The sequence below is a fragment of the Phodopus roborovskii genome, unplaced genomic scaffold (assembly GCF_943737965.1).
Source record: "Phodopus roborovskii unplaced genomic scaffold, PHOROB, whole genome shotgun sequence".
Taxonomy (NCBI): Eukaryota; Metazoa; Chordata; class Mammalia; order Rodentia; family Cricetidae; genus Phodopus; species Phodopus roborovskii.
The window spans coordinates 12763493-12780049 of record NW_026126563.1 but is presented as its reverse complement, the minus strand read 5'-3'; the positions used below and the strand labels follow the sequence as shown (position 1 = coordinate 12780049).

Below are 16557 nucleotides of genomic sequence, written 5' to 3'. Positions count from 1 at the left end.
TTTAGATGTCAGTTGCATTCTCATTATAAATCCTACGGTGCCAATGGTGGTGGTGGGGGGAGGGTTGCTTGTTTACTTTTCCCTAACTCTCAGTGCTAGTCTCACAGCTGTTCATTCAGTGCCTTTGTTGGCGTTTGAACTGTGGGAACCAAGGAAGGGTTTAGATGCGCTTTTGTGTGCCGTGGTGGTTTCCCTGAAGTATTCTCTAAAACCATGAATTGTAAATTGTAGAAGGTTGCTTTCCCCCATTTGTAATGTCAGTTGTCATTGTGTGTGCCTGCATGCAGTTTATAGGCTCGTGAATGTTATCATTCTACTTGGTAGAAAATGGATTTTGAGATGAAAAATATATAGATAGATAGGGCAGTAGTTACAAATTTCTTTCTGTTAAGTGGGGACTTGAGGGAAGACTTTCTATTGCCTTTGTTCAGGTGCCTCATCAGCTGCACAATTAGTCCCAGGGGTGTTGACTGGTCAGTGCGCTTTACTTTTGGGATAACGGATTACTTGGGAGTCTATTCTGCTCTGTTCAGAACAAAACCATTTTGTGGATGTTTACTGTTACTAGCATCAGTGTGCTAACAATTTGGGTCAGCTTTTTTGCAATGAGATAGAGATTGCTGTGTGTGGTATGGATAGTATACTTGTGAAAGACAAATGTCTTCATAAGCAAGATATTCCTTAGTGTAAGGGTTAAAAAGAAATCTTAGTTGCAGTTGTGTATTCTCTTACAGTGTGAGAATTAAGTGAGTAGATACCCATCATCTCTAGTGTGTATAGTTTTTCTTTTCTTTCTGTCTTTTGTTTTTTTTTTTTTCCTTTTTTATTTTTTGAGACAGGGTTTCTCTGTATTGCTTTGGATCGATTTGTTTTTAAGTGTTCCCTCCCCCCCCCAGTCCTTTGAATTAACACATGCTCAGATCCTCTGGAAAACTGCACATGGCAGTTCCATAGTGTGTTTTAGTAATTTTCTTTCTATTCATGTTTGTGCGGGTATATTATGTAATTTTTAAAAATAAGATGTTTTGTTATAGATGTTTGCGGACTAGGTAAACTGATGAGATGTCTTAAAATGACAACATTTTGTGTGTTTTAACTATAAAATTTCCTTTATGGATTTATATAGTTTGCATACATGTAGCTCCATATTTTCAACATCTGTTAAGTTTTTGTTATTGTACAAACAATTGAATATAGCTGTGCCTTAAATGATTTGAAACATTTTACAAGTGTGTTCAGTAGAGGTTGTGTCTGTATTGTTCTGTCATTGGTGTCTGATTGACTTTGTGACATTGATAAACCTGGGATAGTGTTTTTATTTTTTTACTTTTGATTTTTGTTTATTTTGATCTTTTGAGACAAGGTCTCACTGTGTCGCCTTGACTGGCCCAGAGCCTCACGCCACCTGGTGGGTACTGGGATTCTAGTGTATTTATCACACCCAACTTTGGAATATTACTTTTGAAGTATGCCAGTTTGAGAAATAAAATTGGTTTTCATTGTTTTTCCCCTCAAATTATAAAATTAACAATATAATTCTAATAACAAATTTAAGCAATTTAGAAACTAAATAGCAGAATGTGGGAGCTGGGGAGAAGACTTAGTGAGTCCAGTATTTGCTGTGTAGCCTTAGGGCCTGAGTTTGGATTCTCAGCATCAGTCCAGAGAGCTGGGGAAGCCTCTACTTACATGTGTAAGTTCACTCCACATGTAGCTTCTGGGATTTGTGTCATACTTAGAAAGTCCTCCTTAAAATTGAAACATTTGCTGATGAACTTTTGTTCATTCTCCCTGCTGCTGGGAACCCAACCTTATGGAACATCCTAGGCAAAGCTCTTTACCACTGATGGTATTGTATTCCCAGGCGTGTGGCATTAGACTTTGTACTGACACTTCTATGATCTTCTTTTCTTTTCTAAAATTACATATAGTTCTTTGTTTTTGGTATATTGCATTGTAGGAGACTTGTAGCAAATATAAAATACTTTTAACTTTCTATATTACAGTTAGTAACAGATAATAGATAACTCAAAAGCCATATGCAAATGGTTATGTGTTGGCTCCTGTAGGTCAGAATTTTGGAGCCAGCATAAGAAATGACTTTTCTTCATTTTACAGCATCAGCAGCTTCAGCTGGGGGTCGGTCGCACTCAGGGATTCCTGGGTGTTTCTCTGTATCTCTGTCCTCCTGTGTTGGCTCCTCTGTGGCTGCTGCACTGCAGCCAGGCTTGAGCTTTAGGCTCAGAGCTGCCAACACACAGGGACTGAGAGTAACTGGACAGGTACCACCGCTGATTTGTGCGGAGGCTTTTGTGACCTGCATCAGAAGTCACACACCTCTCCTTGTTCCGAGTAGGGAAGTGGAGTGTCACTGTCTGCAACTAAGAGCACATGGGACGGGATCAGTGTGGTCATGTTTTGAAAATACAGGTTGTTACATTCCCTCATTTAAAAACACTCTTCATCAGCTCTTTAGGGATATAATTAGTATAATGCATATCTGAAACAGAGTACGCACTGAGTTCAGTATTAAGATATCTACCCTTGTTAATCATTTAGTATATAGCACTATAAATATACAGGTCAGAAGCCATGTCAACTTGTTGGTTCTCAGTCTAATTGTAATTTATCTGCAAGCCTTTGGTTTTATTTTACTGTGCTGCCTCTTGTGCTTCTCTTCTGTGGCTTTTCCCTTTCTTTGAAAGGAACTCTTTTCTTACTCATTCTGGTTTGTTTTGGTGCTGGCAGTTGACTGCATAGATCCTCTGTTACTGAGCTATATTCTCAGCCCTAACTAGAAAATTATTACTGGTTTTTGGTTGATGGCTTCCCTCCCTCCCCTTCCCCTCCCCACTCTTTCCTTCCCTTCCCCTCCCCTCCCCTCCCTCTCTTCCCTTTGTCCTCCTCCTCCCTCCCTCCCTCCCTTCCTTCCTTCCTTTTTCTTTTCCTGAGTGAAGTTCTCCCTGTATAGCCTAGACTGGGCTTGAATTTAATCCTCCTGCCTCTGCACTTCAAGTACTGGGATTCTGTCACATCTCTTGACATTATAGAGTGATATTTGAATCTCTGCCTTCCTCCACTAGGAGTAAAAAATATGGGGAGGGGTAGGAATTAGCTCAGTCAGTGTCTTAGGGTTTCAATTGCCATGAAGAGACACCACGATCATGGCTTCTCTTACAAAGGAAAACATTAAATTAGGGCTGGCTTGTAGGTCCAGAGGTTTAGTCCATTATTGTAATGGTGGGAAGGAAGTGTGGCATTTAGGCAGACATGGTGCTGGAAAAGGAGTTGAGAGTTCTGTGTCTGGATCTGCAGGCAGCAGGCTTCTGAGACCTCAAAGTCCACCCCCAGTGACACACTTCCTCCAGCAAGGCACACCTACTTCTACAAGGCCACATGTCCTAATCTTTGCATATAATGCAACATTTTCATTTAAACCACCACAGCCAGTTAAGTCTGTAAAGAATTTGCCTCTCAAGCAAGAGTGCCTGAATTCTATTTGGAAGCCCTGTCAAAATGGCGTGACAGAGTGCATGTAATCCCAGAGACAGGAGTGTTCTGGGCTACTGTAATCCCAGAGACAGGAGTGTTCTGGGCTACTGTAATCCCAGAGACAGGAGTGTTCTGGGCTACTGTAATCCCAGAGACAGGAGTGTTCTGGGTCACTGTAATCCCAGAGACAGGAGTGTTCTGGGTCACTGTAATCCCAAAGACGGGAGTGTTCTGGGCTCACTGGCTAGTCAGTCTAGCCTAATTGATGAGTTCCAGACCAATGAGAGACCCTGTTTCAAAGAAGGTAGATGGTACTCTGAGGAAGACATGTGCACTTTTATATTTGCCTTTCTAAGCATGTACACACACATGAACTCATGAGTACACATTAAAGGTAATTCTGGGTGAGTTAGTAGACATTGATGTTCACTGCCAGAGATTTGTGATGTAGGAGACTGAAGGGTTGTGCATAAAGCATATTTGATGTTGGAATAGTGCACTCTTGGGTTGTCCAATACGGCACCCTGTTAACTGTTCCTGCCGTTTTATCCTTCCACTTTTCCTCTACTTTGGCTCAAACACAGACTTGTACTTGAGTTTAGCTCCTCATTTGGAATCTGGTTATCTGGGTATAGAAGATGATTAGTACACTTCCTTTCTTATTAGAAAGTGGTTACTATTAGCAGTAGTTACTAATTCTTTTAGAACCTAGTCATAATATTACAATTTTTGTCCTGGGTGCATACACAGCATATTCTTGGAGTCTTAGAAAATATTGCCCCATCACTAAAGAATATTGTGCCTTCTCCAAAGGAGGTTGAAATTTCAGAGTGAAAAGACCTGCTTTCTTTTCTTTATGGTAAGCCCCCAAGTTAAACAAAATTCAGAATAAGAGATTTCTATTTTACCCACCGGAAATCTTGAGTATGACTAATCTCAATTAGTCATCTGAATCCCACCTCTCTAATTTGAGATGAGCATTAACCTTTTCTTGGTTTTTCAAGACAGGGTTTCTGTATTGCTTTGGAACTTGTGCTGGAACTCATCCTGTAGACCAGGCTGGCCTCAAACTCAAAGCGATCTGCTTGCCTTTGCCTCCTGAGGGCTGGGACTAAAGATGTGCATCGCCAACATCCATATGTGTATTGACATTTTACACGAGGACACAAAGATAGTGTGAAATAGAGGTCAGTTGCTAGGATGTGCTTGTAAAGTGGTGTTACTGGTGTCACAAGTCACATACCACTTAGAACATTCTGGTTTCTACCTACTGAACGGTGATAATAGTGTCAAGGATAATTAAGGAGAATTGCCCCAGCCCTAAGATTACTTTCAATAATTTGTCATGGTCTTTCAGTGTATTTCATCTCTTTGTGAGCAGTCTGAGGGAGGTGACAAGTAGGTAACAGTTTTGTCCTTGATGGGAGGGGCATGCACCATAGTGTATTGTTTTCTATTTAAGAATTTTTAATTGTGTGGAGTGTGTGCAAATGCCCCACAGAGTCCAGAACAGGGTGCTGGATCCCATGGAGCGGAGCTGCCTGAGGGAGGTGCTGGGAGCTGGAAGTGCTTCCTCTGTTACAGCCTCTGAGCCAGCTCTTAGCGTAGCGCCAGTTGCTGACCTTCCTTTTCTACTGTTTGAGTTTGTGTGTGTAGGTTCACATGGGCCTTAGAGAGTCAGAAGACAGCCTGAGAGAGTAGTTTTCCTCCTTTCTCCATGTGGGTCTTAAAGATGGCACTTGGGTGTCAGGCTTGGCAGCAAGCTTCAGCAGGCGTCTTACTACCTCCTCATGAAGCTTAGGGTGGTTTGGGAGTTGCTGTGTAACTAAGGATGACATTGAATTCCTGATCCCTTTCATCCATCTCTTAAGGGCTAGGATTATAGGGTGTGTCATCATCCCCACCTTTACCTAATAGTTTTCTAAAATTGAGTGTTTATGGGGGAAAACACTGCCAAGTGCTTATTAAGTTTATTGATGGCTTTTGAAGTTATTATTTACTTGAACAATAGGTTGCAATTCTCTTAAACATCCTGAAGGGTTTTTTCCCTTCATAGATATGTGTGTATGTTTGTATCAAACATGTTTGCAGGTGTGGGCACATGCATGTATGTGCACGTGAAAGCCCAAGGTTGAAAGTGAGTGTTCTCTCCATTCAATGGGGCAGAGTTTCTGAATTGAACCCTGAGCTCAACTGATAGAGGCTAGTGTACCAGCCAGCCTGCTCTGTCCATCTGAGTGCTGGGGATTATAGGCAGGCTGCTTACCTTATATTGTATAGGTTCTGCACATCTGAACCCTGCTCTGTATGCTGGTACAGTAAGTGCTTTAACCAGCCTCTGATTTGGAGTATTTTTAGCCAGAAATGCTTAGATGGTGGGAAATGATTATGTTTTTTTTGCGCTATGCCCAGGTTTCTTTGTATGGATGACACCTAGGCAAATAATAATGGCTTGTGTTTTACTAGTAAAATGAGAGTAGAAAACATGTTTAGTTAATGATTTATATTGATCAAAGTGTTTCAGATCTGTCACCTTGAAATTAGGTGTGTTGTGTTTCTTCCCATCCTTTGTTAAAATAACCTTTAATATGCTCTTGTGTTTTCCCCAACACAGTAAAGTATTTGAGAGTAACCTAAGCATGTGCCTGTTTTCAAGGCATCAAGCATGATGGAACTATGTGTGACACTTGCCGCCAGCAACCAATCATTGGCATCCGATGGAAATGTGCAGAGTGCACAAATTATGATTTGTGTACTGTTTGTTATCATGGAGACAAACATCACTTAAGGCATCGCTTTTACAGGATTACCACACCAGGAAGTGAACGGTAAGGTAAACAAGTTTTTCTTGAAGTCGTGACTTTTCTTTTTATCCTGTTAGCTTTAAAAGTAGGATTCAGAGGTAGCTTTTTGACAGTTTAGATTTAGTTTTAGGAGAAAAAGAATGGCAGGCTAGACTTGGATTGAACTTGTTTATTTGTGAGAGAATGTGAAGGTAGAATTTTATTATATGGGTTTCTTTCTTTTTTTTAAAGACATGGTCTCCCTGTATAGTTCTGGCTATCCTCCAGTTATTAATTGATTTTTAGTAAGATAATCTTGGCTATTTTTATTCTCTAGCATGGAGACTTGGCATTGCTAAAAAGTTGGAAATGCATGGGTGCTCCCCTCCCTCCCAACAAAACAGAGTAACTTTCTTCTTGTTATACCCTTTATTTTACTTTCTACCCGGTGAAGAGGCCTGCTGATTGAGTCAGCAGGCATTTATTATGGTGGGGACTTGAGACATGCCTCAGTCGGTAAAGTGCTTGCTGCACAACCATGGGGAGCTGTATGTGAATACCGAGTGACCATGGAGAACTAGGTACAGCGGCACATTTCTATAATGCCAGCACTGTAGAGACAGACAGGAGGGTATTTGGAGCTCTGACTAGTCTGTCTAGCTGAACATTGAACTCCAGGTTCAGTGAGAGATCTTTTCAAAAATTAAGGTGGAAAAGTGATTACCACCCAACAGTCACCTCTGGTCTTCACGCATGTGCATGTACACCTGCATACATGAATTTGTGCACATACAGAGAGAGACCATATGACAGCTACTGTATTTATGATTTGAAGATAGTTTTCTTAAGGAACTTATAATTTAAGATAAGCGATGGATCATGAATGAATATCAAATGATGTTGATAATATCTTAGGTCTTAAGGTTGATGAGAGGGAGCGACATAGTTATGGGTGTGGAGTTTTAGGTAGTGGAGTCTTCTCGTGTGGATAGGATACTGCCCTTGAGCAAGTATACAGCCAGCTAGAGAGCCACAGCGAGGAGTAATAACATCTCATTTCAAATTATGGTCCTGCCACTTAAACTGAGTATTTTGGGAAAAAAAGTTAGTTTTGTTTTTTTCTTCAAATAGGTTTTTAAAAAATGAATAAAACAATAAGATAACATTCAAAAAACAAAAGACTGACATCTGAGTAAAAGGATGTAGATGAGTAAGGGGCAGAGGAGATGGCTTTGAAGAAAGCAGCTGGCTCAGATAGATAATTGGTGCGGTCTTTCCCAAGGTTTGTAAGTGCTCCTAGGTGTGCAGTACTCTGGCAACAGTACATAGCAGTTTGTAAGTGTCCATGGTGTGCAGTATTCCAGAGACAGTGTAATGTAGTCAAACCTGGCCTCAGACTCAGTTTCCTGGCATCCATGCAGTACTCTTGAGTGTTTGATTCACTGCTCACTTTTCACAGATTCTTAAAGACACTCCACCTCCACTCTGAACCCAGCTGCTGTTCTTTGTAGACAAATCATTCTCTTGAGGTGGCCAAAATGCTGCCACTAAGTGTTTTCCCTAAGCCACAGCCAAGTGTGGTTTGGAGTTCATCCTGAGACCCTGCCATTTGTAGGCGCTGACAGAGGACACAAGAGCCTTAGCCTGAGGTGGTTATTGTTCCATTGCCTTTTACTTTTTTGTGAACTTGAACAAACCCTCTTTTTCATGCCTCAAGTCCTCATTTGTAAGATGGACCGTGTAGTGTTATCTTTCTTTTAATGAGCTAACACCTTCCCCGTGTAAAGGCTTTTACATTTCACATATGTCATGATTTTTCAGTTTTATAAAATGTGAAAACAAAACTTTTATTTTTAGGGTTCTGTTAGAGTCTCGTAGGAAGTCTAAGAAGATTACAGCCAGAGGCATCTTTGCGGGTGCCAGAGTGGTGCGCGGAGTGGACTGGCAGTGGGAAGATCAAGACGGGGGCAATGGGCGGAGAGGAAAGGTATGGACTAAAACTCACCATGTGCTCTAGAGGGTTGGGTGTTGAGATTTCTATTGCTGCTGTGTAAGTGCATGTCTTGGCCCGTTTATTTCCATGCCAGGAACAAGTTTTAAAAATCTCCATTTCTTTTTTCTTTGGGGAGGAAATGGGGCTCCTGTTGATTTGTGAATGTTGCTGTTTCCCAAGAAGGTTGTTAGGTGGGTTTTACCTTAGGCTCAATGCTGCTGTTTGGTGGTCCATAGATGCCTTCCTGAGGACTCCATGGGCCAGTCTTTCCTAAGCGGCACCTCATGTTCTAGATTTTTCTGCTGTTAGAATTGTATCAGAGGGGCTGAAGGTATAGCTCAGTGAGAGGGCCTCAGTGCCTTCCTGGATTTGAATCACAGAGCTGCTGAACATCATAAACATTAGCTGGGGTTCCCAGCACTCGGAAGGCAGAGGCAGGAGGATCCCTGTGAGTTCAAGGCCAGCCTGGTCAACAGAGTTAGTTCCAGGACAGCCAGGGCTACACAGAAATCCTGTCTCCAATCCCCACCTCCCCAACAAACAATAAAATATATGAGATTCTTTAAACGCCTCTGTGCCTGTCCCATTTGCAGCCTCCTCCAAAGTAACTGTTAGCCTTATTTTATGTTTACCTTTTGTTTTCCTTTATTACTTTTTGAGTAGTATTGTCTCTACTTACTTACATTTTGAAAAAGAAAGTAGCAGTCACAGACTATTGTAACAGCAGGGCAAAATGTTCCTTTTAGATGAAGGCTCCCAGAAAAATAGGGACAGACTAGTCTGTAGAGACTGTTTTTCTTCAGTATCTGTAGAGTGTGTGAGGACCCTTCCGCCAGTGAGTTCTGGGAACACAGCTCAGCACAGGACGTCAGGTGGCACAGTTGCTTCTGAGCTCACTGTAGCCCACCATAGTTTTCTAAAGTAGGACAAGGGAGGGAGAGGGAGACGGAGACGACACCTTACCTGGTGTGGGTGTCGGGAACAGGTGAGGGAGAGGTACAGTCCAAAGGAACAGTACACTTGATAGCCTGGAGATGTGGTCAGGCATAGAAGGCAATCTGTTCTCAGGTCAGCAGAATATTCCACCAGTGGGCACATAGTGTGCTGCCGACATGTATCCCTGCACACAGAAGAAGGCATCAGACCTCATTATATTTGGTTGGTGAGCCACCTTGTGGTTGCTAGGAATTGAACTCAAGACCTCTGAAAGAGCAGCTAGCCCTCTTAACTGCTGAGCCATCTTTCCAGCCCCTTTTTAATTAAGGAAAAAAAAAATCTATTTTTTTTTTGAGGGGGGAGATAGGGTTTATCTTCACCATTACCATCTGGCAGTGGGGGGCTTGATAAGAGCCTGTTCAACATTGGCTGTAGTCTGGATGAATTACTTCATGTGCTTGGTGCCCCATCTTGAGCCTTCTTATGGCCTGCTGTGTTCCCTGGATGCCTCTGTCCCATTATGCTTTCCATACTCTATCTTTCCAGAATACAGGTGTATAAAGTTCTTAAGAAGACAAAAATTAATATTTTCATTCTGAAAATGAGCTTATATTCTTCTCCACAGATATATATGCAGAGGATTAGAAATCTTGCAAATGACTTTCTAAGACAGTTGCTGTGAGATACTCTGAAGCCGCAGAATTGGGGCTTTATTGGGTTTTGCTATTCTAGTTTGCTTTCTGTTGCTGTGACAAGAATACCGACAGAAACTAACTGTGATGGTGGGACTGTTGCTCCACCACCAGAGAACAAGGACAGGAGTTCAGGGGAGGGTGACGTAGAAGCCACGAGGAGCACTGCTTGTTGGCTGGCTTCCTGTGGCCTGCTCAGCTTGCTTCTTTATACCACCCAGGGCTACCTGCTTAGGGACTGGACCCTCCCACTTCTTAATCAATTGTTAATCAAGAAAAGCCTCACACAGGCAGTCCAGGCAGTCTGAGAACCTCAGTTAAGGTTCCTTCTTCCCAGATGATTGGCTCGTATCAGGTTGACAAACAGCAGAACACTCACCAGTCAGCACTTTTGGGAGAGTGAGGAAAAAGAATAAAGGTAGGCATCCCTGAAGCTGTGAATTATGACTACACAGCTTTGGCCTGTTATTTGTTATTTTATATAGGTATGCTAAGTCATAGTCCTTCTTTTAAAACCACTTTTGATGGAAAATCTCTCATATGTCAAAGTAGAAAGAATAGCATAACAAATCCCTAGGCATTCATCACTCAATTTAAAAATTATGAACCTTTTAAAAATGCCATTTGTTTGTTGAAGAAACCCAGATCTTTAGCCTTGCTGATCCATCATCTGTGTTTTTCTGTGGTAGTGAGGGTTGAGGTCTTTGGGGGCTGGAGAGATGGCTCAGTGGTTATGAGCATTGCATGCTCTTGCAGAGGACCTGGGTTCAGTTCCCAGCACCCACAGGGTGGCTCACAACTGTTTATAACTCTAGTCCAGGGGATCCAAAGCCCCTTTCTGGCCTCTGTGAGCTCCTGTACACATGTGGAACAAATAATCTCATGTAGACACCCACATGTACACAAAAATAAAAGTAAATCATTCTGAATCATAAGTACTTAAGGTAGTGTTAAATTTTACAATATGAAGTAGTTGTTATATTCAAATGTGAAGGAAGGTTATTGCTATAGACGGTATGTTGCATGTTCCCTTCAGCGATGTAAACTTGTACAGTGGTTAATTGGGCAGAATATTAAAGCATGGTGGAGAATGATGGACTAAATGAGAAAGATGGTGGCCTCTCGAGAAACAGGTGGAGGGGTGGATGTGATGGATGTGCAGGTCTTTGTGATGGATGTGCAGGTCTTGAGAAGTCTTGGCATTCTTTTTTTTTTTTTTTTTTTTTTTTTTTTTGTACTTTTCGTTTTGGTTTTTCAGGACAGGGTTTCTCTGTGCAGCCCTGGCTATCCTAGAAGTAAGTGTGTGTGTGTGTGCGTGTGCGCGCGCTTGCGTGTGCGCCCACGCACAGGGGGAAAAAAGAACAAATTAGAGTTTAACCCAGTAAGTTTTAAGAATCAGTTTGCTTGTGTGAGGGCCATTATGTCTGTGCCCGCCATAGCATGCTCTTCTGTCTGGGGTAACCTGCTTTTTTTCTAACTGAGCAGCTCCGTGCACTGACATTGTTCACAACATTGGCTTTGTTATCTTGTAGCTGACTAGAATACTGGTTTATCTTCAGTTTACATACGTGCTTAAAGATTTTAAATTATGTATTAGATAGCTGGCTAAAATGAGTAAGCTGTGTTCTTAAAGGATTTTAGAATTTAATTAGTCATTTTCTGATAGCCTATTAAAAATTTCTACAGTGATATTATAATGTACTTCATAACTCTCAGGTAATCCAAATAGGGAGTTTGAGGTCACCCTGGGCTGTGTTCTCACAGCTTATCTTAACACCCCCTTCCCCCAACAACAACAAAACAACAGGCTGGGGATACAACTCAGTAGCCAGGGCTAAGTGCCACAAAGAAAGAACCCAGCATAAACAGTTAATAGAAGTTGGATTTGGTAAAACACATCATGTAGTTCTGTCCCTTGGGAGGCTGAGGCGGGAGAATTTTGAGTTTGAGGTAGAGATGGGCTACTCAACAATGTTCTGTCTTAATAAAACTTATAGTTCTGGAGAAATAATGCTTATAATTCAGGAGAAATAATGCTAAAAGTGATATTTGGCAAATAGGTATTTTTCTTGATTTTGTTATATAGGTTGATAGATGAAAAGATGTTTAAGATTTCAGTATAATTAAAGCGTCTAACCTCTTCTTTCCTTTTTTCTCCCCTTCTTTTTCTTTTTTCTTTTTTTGAGACAGGGTTCTCTGTGTAGCCCTGGCTGTCCTGGAACATGCTCTGTAGATCAGGCTGGCCTTGAACTCACAGAGATCCTCCTCTTGCCTTCTAGGAGCCTGGATTAAAGGCATGAACTACCGCTGCCTGGCTGCTTCTTTCTGTTTTATAAAAAGTATTTTCTTCTACACTTAGGTAACGGAAATCCAAGACTGGAGTGCGTCAAGCCCGCACAGCGCAGCGTACGTTCTCTGGGATAATGGTGCTAAGAACCTGTACAGAGTTGGCTTCGAGGGCATGGTGAGTAGTGAAAACGCAAACACGCCCTGTGACAGTGGGTGACCATGGTGGGAGCTGATGCCATCCTGTGTGTGCACGGTCTCTTCTGTCTGATGAGATGCACCTAAGCCATGAACCTGCAGCAGGAAAGTGAGGATTTCAACTCCTCACACTTGACTTAGACTCTGTTTTCTATAAACTGCTCAATAGCAAATAGATTTGGCCATAGTAAAATGCCTAGTGGATTTAGCCTTTAAAATCTAAACAAAATATAAGAGTTATTTATAGGACTATCCCCTGGCATAGATTTGGAGGCTAGTATTAACATGAAATGGCTTTTGTATTGTATGTGTGGTAGCTGATAAAAAGTATAAATTATTTTTAAGGGAGTTTTTTTTTTTTAAAGTTATTATTTTATATGCATTGGTGTTTTGCCATGGGTGTTGGGTCCCCTGGGACTGGAGTTCCAGACAGTTGTGAGCTGCTCCGTGGATCCTGGGACTTGATCCCAGGTCCTCTGCAAGAGCAGTCAGTTCTTTTAATCACTGAGCCATCTCTCGCCCATCTTGTTTTGTTAAAGCACAGAATTAGTGATTAAATGTGCTTATCTTGTTGTATACAAAGTCCTAGCACTCCAGAGGTGGAGGAAGCAGGATCTCAAGTTCAAGGCCAGCTTGGGCACATAATGAGACTGTCTCAAAAACCAAAAACAGGATATGAAAGGTACAGACTTGGAATCATCCAGAATTAAGTGGAGAATAATGTAGGTTTAGTCAACAGATTGTTTTATATTTCTGTATTTCATGGACCATTGTTCAAATATTGATTTTTGTTTTGTGACAGGGTCTCACTGTGTAGCTCTGGCTGGTTTGGAACTTGCTCTGTAGACCAAACTGGCCTTAAACTCATAGAGCTGGCATTAAAATATGTGGGCACCATATCCAGCCTTACTGTTTATTAATTCTGAAATACAAATTTCTTTAATAACATTTTAATTCTGAATATATTCCCACTTAAGGAATTATTATTATTATTATTATTATATTTTAATTGTAATACTGGGGTTTTTGCATGCTAGGTAAGTGCCTTAGCCCTGAACTATATCTCTAGCCCAGATAGTTCTTTGTTTCATTCTTTTCTCAGCTGTCTTTGCCTTCTCTCCTTAATATATTTCACTTACATATGAAAGGCAGTGCGAACTTAAAACAAATTCTTTATTATTTTTATTATTTTTTAATTTTTTTTTTCCCCCTTTGGTTTTTTAAGACAGCGTTTCTCTGTGTCATCCTGTCTGTCCTGAACTCACTTTGTAGATCAGGCTGGCCTTGAACTCAGAGATGTTCCTCCCTCTGCCTCCTAAATACTGGGATTAAAGGCATGTGTTTGACTAATAAATGCTTTAGTAATGCCACGTTTTATTATTAGCTATAAGTAAGCTAATTTCCTTTCTTCTACTACATATTCATGACTCTGGTGTCTCTGTATGCTTTGGAATTGTGAGTTTTTTTTTTTTTTTAAGGATTCTGTTTGTTTCATATGATGTATGTACTGTGTGTGTTTAAGTAATTAAATGAAGACCATATACAGGTTGATGACTCATGAGGTTACTGCCATTGTTTAATGAGATGTCTTTTGAGTGTTACTTTCCCTCTCCACGCTGTAAGCAGGGTGGCAGCCAGTATGCTTGCATGTGTTTTGCGTATTATGAACATATTTCCTTAGGATAGATTTTTGGAGGTAGAATTATTGGATCAAATTATCACATTAAAAATAAGTAAAGCCTTTATGTCTTGGGTTGCATAATATTTCATGGTTAGTGCAAGATGGATTGTCACAGAATTGGGTTCTGTGTGGATGTGCCAGTTACCTACTGTGTACACCAGCAACTCTAGACAATTTTTAGTGCATCTATTTTTTTTCTTTGTTTTCTGTCTTTTTGTTTCTTTAACTCACTTTAAATTTTTTGCATGTAACACCCAAAATTAATGTCCATATTTCTTGTAACTTGTAACTATGGGTGTCTTTCCATTCAGTTACTTAAGTATGAATGAATGTATTTTCTTGTAAAAATAAGTGGGAAGGAACTTAATTAACAAGATAGAGAAATTAAAGGTTAGAGGCTGGATTTGTTTCCATTCTCTGCTTCTTCAGGCTGCTTGGTTTTACCTAATTTCCCTTCTTTTATGTATTTGCCTTGTATCTTTAATAAATGTTTTGAAAGTATCAAATGCAGTGGGATTTTTATTTCATTTTGGGTTAAATTGTTTTAAAATTTCAGTATGTTATGCATTTCTCAAATACTGGGTGTTTCTTAGAGTTTATTGCTTGCCATGTGCATTTGAAAAATACTTAATGTTGAAGTTCAGTGTTACCTTTGACCATTAACATTTGATAGCTGAGATGGTTCTAAGCAGTGAAGTGTGGCTGAGAGAAACTTGCCTTTTTTCAGGGACTGCACCATATTTCAAGTTTTCATGGGTCATTTTTCTGGTTTTCTTTTCTCAGTCTGATCTGAAGTGTGTCCAGGATGCCAAAGGAGGTTCTTTCTACAGAGATCATTGCCCTGTGCTAGGTGAGTCAGCAGATTAAAGAAAATTGCCAACTAGTGAGTCAGGTTCTTATGGTCAGGGTAAAGTCCAAATTACACAGGAAAGATTATCACTAAAGGTATGTAGAGGAGTACTTGGTTTCAATTTAGTTCTAAAACATTATTCTCTTTTCCATGGTTTATTTAGACTCACAAGGAGCTATGTCTTGGGAATTGATGTACTGCACTTACACCATTGAAAAGTTTTGTATTATATCAGTATTGTACCTCCCACACTACTGAGGAAAGAATTTGACAATTTAGTGCTTATAAAAACCTCACAGTTACTTAAAACTTAATTAGTAGAAGAATGGTTACAAGCCCAATTCGTTTTGAAAGCGTACAGAAACCAAAGCTGCTTTCATTTACAGACTCATTATTGCTGTGTTCTTGTGATGAAGCCCTCAGCCCCAGACACTCTCCTTCCCTGTGCAGTGTCCTCTTTCTGAAATCACTTGCCTTTTTTTTCAAAAAGTTCTCTTTCCTTCCAGCATGCTGTTACTTCTTTTTAGAGGAGAGTGTAGGAGAATACACATGCTCTTGGTGAGCACTTACTTCTCTTTTTACTTTTTTTGTGCCTTTATCAGAAAAGTGTAGGCTTAGCATGAACATTTATTAGATCCCACAATCTAGTGTTTTTATGATTTCAAATTAAATCTTTATCCCAGAATCTTATTCTTAATTGGCTTAGACAATTTTGTTTTTAGAAATAATACTAAGCCCAACTGAGGAAGAAATGGCGTTTCTCCCTTACAGTCTGTTTACTTACTATGGTTACTGTGGCTCTGGTGCAGTGCTAGTCAGCAAGTCATCCAAGCAAGTCCCTGGGTGTTTTTATCCTCAAGGAGCTGTATTCTTGACTTAGAGTTGGTAGTTACTGTAGATTTTGCCTCTATTAGAATGTCCTGGTGCGGGTTGGGAACTCGTGTGGCAAGGCCGTGGTCCCGCTGTGCAGAGGGTGATGGATGGCGGCGGATGGGAAACAGAGACCTGTAGATGTGGCTCATGTTGAATTTTTTTATTGCAGTGGGGTAAGAAAATAAAGTAAAGAGACATAGAGACAGAGAGGACAGAAGAGAAGAGGAAGACAGGAAAAGTCCTGTCTGCCTCTTCAAGGGAACAGTAGGAGCTAGAGAATGGAAGTGGGTGGTCTTTTTTAAATGAGTCCTCGTCCATACACCTTCCACATGCAGGTGCATGAGAGGCGGTCGCCTGCATTACAACAGTCTTTATTTAATTTTATTATTACAATTTCTTTTCCTTTTTTGTGGTTCTGAGAATGGAGTCCTGTGCCTTTCACCTTCCTGGCAAGAGGCACACCACTTAGCTACACATATAGCCTGGTCCACATTGTTGCAGTGTTTGAGTTAACGTCTGTTTACTTTTTCTGTACTTGAAAACCTAGTTGTAGAATCTAATCCTGTATTGGTAAAACACATTGAGATGAGCTGGTATTTAAAAAGTATCTTATCTAGATAGTATTTGTGTTAATAATGTACTTGAAAGAGGGGATGGGTTACTGCCACACAGGTGCAGTTAGCTCTGATGTGGCACAGTTTGGTTTCAAATAGCTAGAAGAAAGAATTTGCAGTGTTTTTATCATTAGGATAAATGTTTGAGAAAATAGATAT

At 40.6% G+C, this 16557-nt stretch overlaps 1 protein-coding gene across 1 annotated transcript in view; it reads left to right on the top strand.

The window, feature by feature from the left end:
- Mib1 (MIB E3 ubiquitin protein ligase 1) overlaps positions 1-16557 on the top strand; it is a 100301-nt gene that overhangs the window by 13370 nt on the left and 70374 nt on the right. The window contains exons 2-5 of the mRNA XM_051202128.1: positions 6149-6320; positions 8133-8262; positions 12256-12360; positions 14845-14911. Of these exons, the coding sequence (XP_051058085.1) occupies positions 6149-6320; positions 8133-8262; positions 12256-12360; positions 14845-14911 (474 nt within the window). The remainder of the gene's footprint in view (positions 1-6148; positions 6321-8132; positions 8263-12255; positions 12361-14844; positions 14912-16557) is intronic.